At 57.6% G+C, this 5,046-nt stretch overlaps 1 protein-coding gene across 1 annotated transcript; it reads left to right on the top strand.

Annotated features, from left to right (window-relative positions):
• The first annotated feature begins 1,355 nt into the window (after positions 1-1,355).
• On the top strand, positions 1,356-4,391 carry PRAM1 (PML-RARA regulated adaptor molecule 1). Its single transcript, XM_018083487.1, has 7 exons — positions 1,356-1,463; positions 1,776-1,830; positions 2,106-2,199; positions 2,453-2,615; positions 3,257-3,290; positions 3,879-3,913; positions 4,387-4,391. Exons 3-7 carry the CDS (start codon positions 2,137-2,139, stop codon positions 4,389-4,391), a joined length of 300 nt encoding a protein of 99 aa, XP_017938976.1. The 5' UTR covers positions 1,356-1,463; positions 1,776-1,830; positions 2,106-2,136.
• The last annotated feature ends 655 nt before the right edge of the window (positions 4,392-5,046 follow it).

Raw genomic sequence — 5,046 nt, forward strand, 5'->3', positions numbered from 1 at the left:
CTCATGAGAACTGAAAAATCGAGCTGGTTTGTGTTACTATTAAAAGGTGTTATCAGGGCTGGCTGTGCTGTTGTGCTGGGAGATGCTCACCCATATGACCAGCCCTGGTAGAGGAGGGAGCAATCTGCTCTCCCTGTGTCCTACAAACCAGCAACTTTTCAAGTATTTATTTGTCTAATGGGTACTGAGGCAAGTTTGAACATCTAGAATTACATCCAAATAACAATCTGGTTATTGTTGTTAGTTTTTTGGGCAGTCTTACAAGTTTTGGGGCCTAGTATTTGATTGTGCATTACTTGGTAAAATAACCCAGCAGAGCTGTGATGTTGTACTTGGGTCTTCATGCCAGTTGTTGGTTAGTCTGGTTGACCAGACTGGTGATGAGCTTGATGATAAAAACAGTGGGATGTTAGCAGGGATGTGGGCATGCTGGCAGTCCTGAAGTGGCTGAAGTGCAGCATGTTGTGGCTGCTGATGCTTCTGAGTGCATGGAGATATCCAGGGCTTGCCCTAACACTGGTACAGAACTGGAATTTAGGGTTTCCACGACATTCAAAATACCTGGTTTGGCCTCTTCATCTTCCCCTTCCATCATTTGTCCAGGGAGAAAGTAACATTAGGGACATAAGAATGGGAAAATATATATTCAAGGTCACCAGTGAGCTCCTCAATGAGCTGTGCCCCCTTGTGCTGCACGAAAGTCCCCAGATGAGCTATGGAGTAAAAAGTTCTTGCTCGATCCAGATGTGCGGTTTTATCTCCCCACCTCCCTCTCTCTGCACTAAATCCAGTCCAGGGTGGCTCTGACCTCAGGGTGTGGGTGACAGAGCTGAGGAGAAAATATGAGCTAACCCCTCACTGCTGCCTCCTGTTCGCTGTGTCCCACAGGTCACCCGAGACCAGGCTGTGCCGCGCGGTCCCCGCTGCAGGGCGCTCCGGGTGGAGCGGGGTAAGGACACACACAGCTCTGTTATTCCCGGGGGCTTCGAGGCTGTGCCGACCCAGTGGGAAGGGCTCAGGAGGGGACAGCGAGGGGCTCCTGGGGTTTTCCTGCCTGCGCTGGCAGCTCCCGCGGTGGAAGCGCTGCCGCCCCTCGGGGGCTGCGGTACCGCACTGCTGTGGCTGCTGCCATCACCCCCCTGCCCGTCCCCTCCACGGCCCTGCTGTGCTGCCTTGTGAGGAGCTGCTGGCACAGGGCACAGAGCTGCTGGCACAGGGCACAGAGCTGCTGTCCCGCCCTGCCCCAGAGCCAGGGCCAGCCCACGGGCAGCCCACCCGCCTCTTGCCCACCCTCCTCCTGGCAGCCTCGACTCTGCCCTCGGCCCCCAACCCCGCTCTGCCTTGCCACAGGGATGAAGATGAGATATATGATGACGTTGAGTCTCTTGGGCCGCCCAGGAGAAACCCAGGCGTGCTGCTGCCTCCTGTGTCCCGGCCGCCAGCAAATCCCCGCCCTAGAGGAGGTGGGTACGAGAGGGGCTGGGGTGCTGTTTGGGGCGAGAGCTGCAGCTCCCAGAGCCTTGAGGCCCCGAAGATCCACAGGCAGCAGCAGAGCCCGTGCTGAGCCCACTGCTGCCACGCACAGGAGGGAGATGGGTTTCTCTGCTGCTTGTAAATGGGCAGGGGAAACCCTGATCCCACCACGCTCAGGGGCACACTCAGGGTTTGGTCTCAGGAGGAGAAAGCTCTTGCTGCTCCTTGTATCTTGTCTTGGCAGGTGTTTACACCTCACAGCAGCCTCATGGCAGCACCTCTCCTGGGGTTTGGTTTTACAGGTGGAGATGCTGGCCGAGCCTCTCACAGGGTTACCTTGCTGGCAGCTGCACAGAGGTAACGGGGTTTTTCCTTTTCTAAAGGTCCCAAAATGGTCAGGTCTCCTTGGTGCTCTGACAAAGCTGGTGCTTTAATGGTTTCTGCTGTGCTTGCAGTAGGAAAACCCATGAAAAGCACAAGCTGCAGGCTGTGCACCTGCTCCAAGAGCCCCCAGCAGCCCCAGAGCTGGTGCAGGGAAATGCAATGGGGCAGCAGCCAGGGGGGCAGGAGGGGATGAGGGGAATCAGAGCGTGGGGCCACCTGAACCTTCCTGTGACTCTCAAACACTGCAGAGAAGCCCAGGTCTCCCAGAAGACAAAGACCATGACACTCAAGGAATGCAAGAAGGAAGAGAAGGCAGACAGGGAGTTTCAGAAGAAATTCAAGGTGAGCAGCAGCGAGTGATCCCTTATCCCTCTAAGCTCCTTCTCCCCTCCTGGGAAGGGTGCAATGCAATGGCAGGGAGGAGCTGTGCTCTGCAGGGACCAGCCAGTACCCAGTTCCCACCTGCCCTGTTCCCCCAGATCAGACCAGTCCCACAGACCGTTTGGCTAGAGAGGCATCTGCTTTTTCCAAGCAGGGAGAGCAGTGAGACCTGCCTGACTCAGTTCCCCTGAGGGCACTGCTGTTTGTGTTTCAGTTCGAAGGCAGCATCGACGTCCTGACTCGGATGATGGTCGACCCTGCAGCGACAGAGAAGAGGGGCGGGGGGAGGAATCTACCGCTGCGACGAGGAGAGATCCTTGATGTCATTCAGTTTACCAATCAGGAGCAAATCCTCTGCCGGAACAGCCAGAGGAGGTGTAAGTCTGGAAGAGGATGAGGGTTTGCCCGCAGGGGGGAGCACAGCAATTTTAGGAACAAGTTTCTTCGTACGCACACGCCCCGCCAGACCGCAGGAGAGACATCCTCCTGCCGTTAGACAGACCTGGCAGGTACCCTGGGCCTCAAAGGTTCCCACTTCTCTCCGCACAAACGTCCTGCCCTTCCTCCATTTCTGCCGTGAGCGGGGCTTGTCCTCCCCTCCCTCTGCTAAAAGCCATTCCATTCCCCGGAGCCTCTCGGCCACCAGCCTGGCACACCAGGCTTTGCCATGGGCACAGTCTCCACAAGCTGTGTCTGCACCGAGGGATGCACAGGTGAAATGGGCTGCAGATCCTCCAGGCAGAGACACGGGGATCGGGCTCTTCCCTGCAGGTGCCACCCAGCCCGGCAGGCTCCTCCCTGACACTGCCCGGAGCAGGTTCCTCCCACGGTCCAGCTCAGCTTCCCAGAGCCGGCTCTGCCTTGTCCCACCTCTCCCTGGGGACACGTTCACCTCTCCCTGGGGACACGAGGTGTTGCTAAACCCTGCAAGTCCTGGGCAGGGGCAGGGGCTGGTGTGAGTCCCTGCTGATGCTGCAGCTCCCAGCACAACCTGACATGTTTTTCCTCTCTATTGCAGATGGCTACGTGCCCCGGGACGTGATGCTGCACCTGTGAGTACCTTCCCCGACCCCTTCCTCCCCCTCTGTGAGCTCAGCTGCTCAGTGAGTGCCTGGCACCAAACCATTCCTGACAACTCAAAACCATCCAGCCCAGGCAGTGACCATAAACCCAACACAGGCTGGTTACCCTGGGGTGGAACCTGCCACTGCTGGTGTCAGGAGCAGTTCTGGCACTGGGGCACATTGAGCACTCCCCAAGATGTGGTCCCTCATGTGGGACATGCCCAGAGGCTGCTCAGAGGCTGCTGGTGGCAGCACAAAGGTGCTGCTCCTCTGCATGGCCAGGTCTGCAGCTCCCATAGCCTGGAACAAGGCCACTGTCTGTGAGAGGGGCCAGAGTCATGTTAACCCCACACTGGAGGGGCCAGAGTCATGTTAACCCCACACTGGAGGGTCCCAGCTCTGTGGGGAGAGCTGGGAGGGAGCAAATGGGACTGCAGGAGGACACCAGAGCCCACAGACAAGTCAGGAGAGATGGAACAGATACAGCAGCAGGGGCTGGCCCTTGCCTCAGGGTCAGGAGGTGATGGGGACACAGGAGACTGGACTGCCCTCAGCACCCTGTCTTTCTCCTTGCAGGGACTGTGACATCTATGATGACGTTGAGATTTATGGTAGGTGCAGAGGGAGCTGCTGCCCTGCCCCTTCACCAGGTGCTGCCTGGCACGGACCAGCAGCAGAGACCCCACACCAGCGCCAGGGCCTCCCCTCCTGACCCCTTGCTGTTTTGCCACCTTCCCTCTCTCCCCTCCCTCTTTGTGATTCCTCTTCCTGAGATATCCTTTACTTGCCCTCAGTTCCCCAAAGGTCTTCACGTTCTGCTATTCCCAATTATCTGGACTTCCCTGCACCCTTTCCCATCTCAGCTTTCTCCCTCCACTTGCTGTCAGCCCCAGGGCCCCTTCCATGTCCTTTGAGGTGTCCCTGATCCCCCAGACAACTGGGACTCCCCTTTCCCAAGCAGTTGCTCACCCCCAACATGCAGGCTCCATCCCCCAGCTCACAGCTGGCTCTGAAATTGGAGCTGAACAGAGGCAACTGTGTTTCAGCTCTGCTGATGAGCAAACCCCTGATCTACTTCTGGCAGGCTGAGTGATCCACACTAAGGCCAAAGGCATGAGACAGCATCACAGAGACCTCCCCAGGGGCTGACACATGCCCAGCACCAGGCACCACGCTCCTGATGGGAAAGGAGCTCTGCTTCCTCCGAGCCAGCCTGCAAATCCACCGGGACCCTGCCGGAGCAGCCGCTCAGCACGTGGGGCTGCACAGCTCCTGTCCCACGGGGCAGGGGGCCAGAGGTCCTCGAGTCACAACTTCACTGTGGCTTTGCTTTGTCTGTGGAAAATATGGCAATGGTTCAAGAAGGCTTTGTGGCCTTGCTTTGGGTTGGGGGTTAAAGTCAGGGCCAGAAAGGTTTTAATGTCTCCCCATTCCCAGAGGATCCTGAGTCTTGGACCCACCCACCCCATTCTTCTGCACCATGCTCCAGCTCCAGTAACACTCCTGGCCTGAGCCAGAGACAAACTGGACACAGAAATACTCTAAAATGTTGTGGATTATTGACCAGGCACCCCAGCAGCACCTTGTGGCCTCGGGGCAGCTTCCCTGCAGAGCTGGTGGGGAAGTTGGCTCTGTTGGGGTAGATGTTCCTGCGGGAACATTCAGCACCATCCCTTGGTGTCTTGGGCTGCCCTCTGTGCAGATGCCACGAGGAAGCCCTGCCCTCACAAAGCCCTGCCCTCAC

The sequence above is a fragment of the Manacus vitellinus genome, unplaced genomic scaffold, assembly GCF_001715985.3.
Source record: "Manacus vitellinus isolate BGI_N305 unplaced genomic scaffold, ASM171598v3 scaffold_64_pilon, whole genome shotgun sequence".
NCBI lineage: Eukaryota > Metazoa > Chordata > Aves > Passeriformes > Pipridae > Manacus > Manacus vitellinus.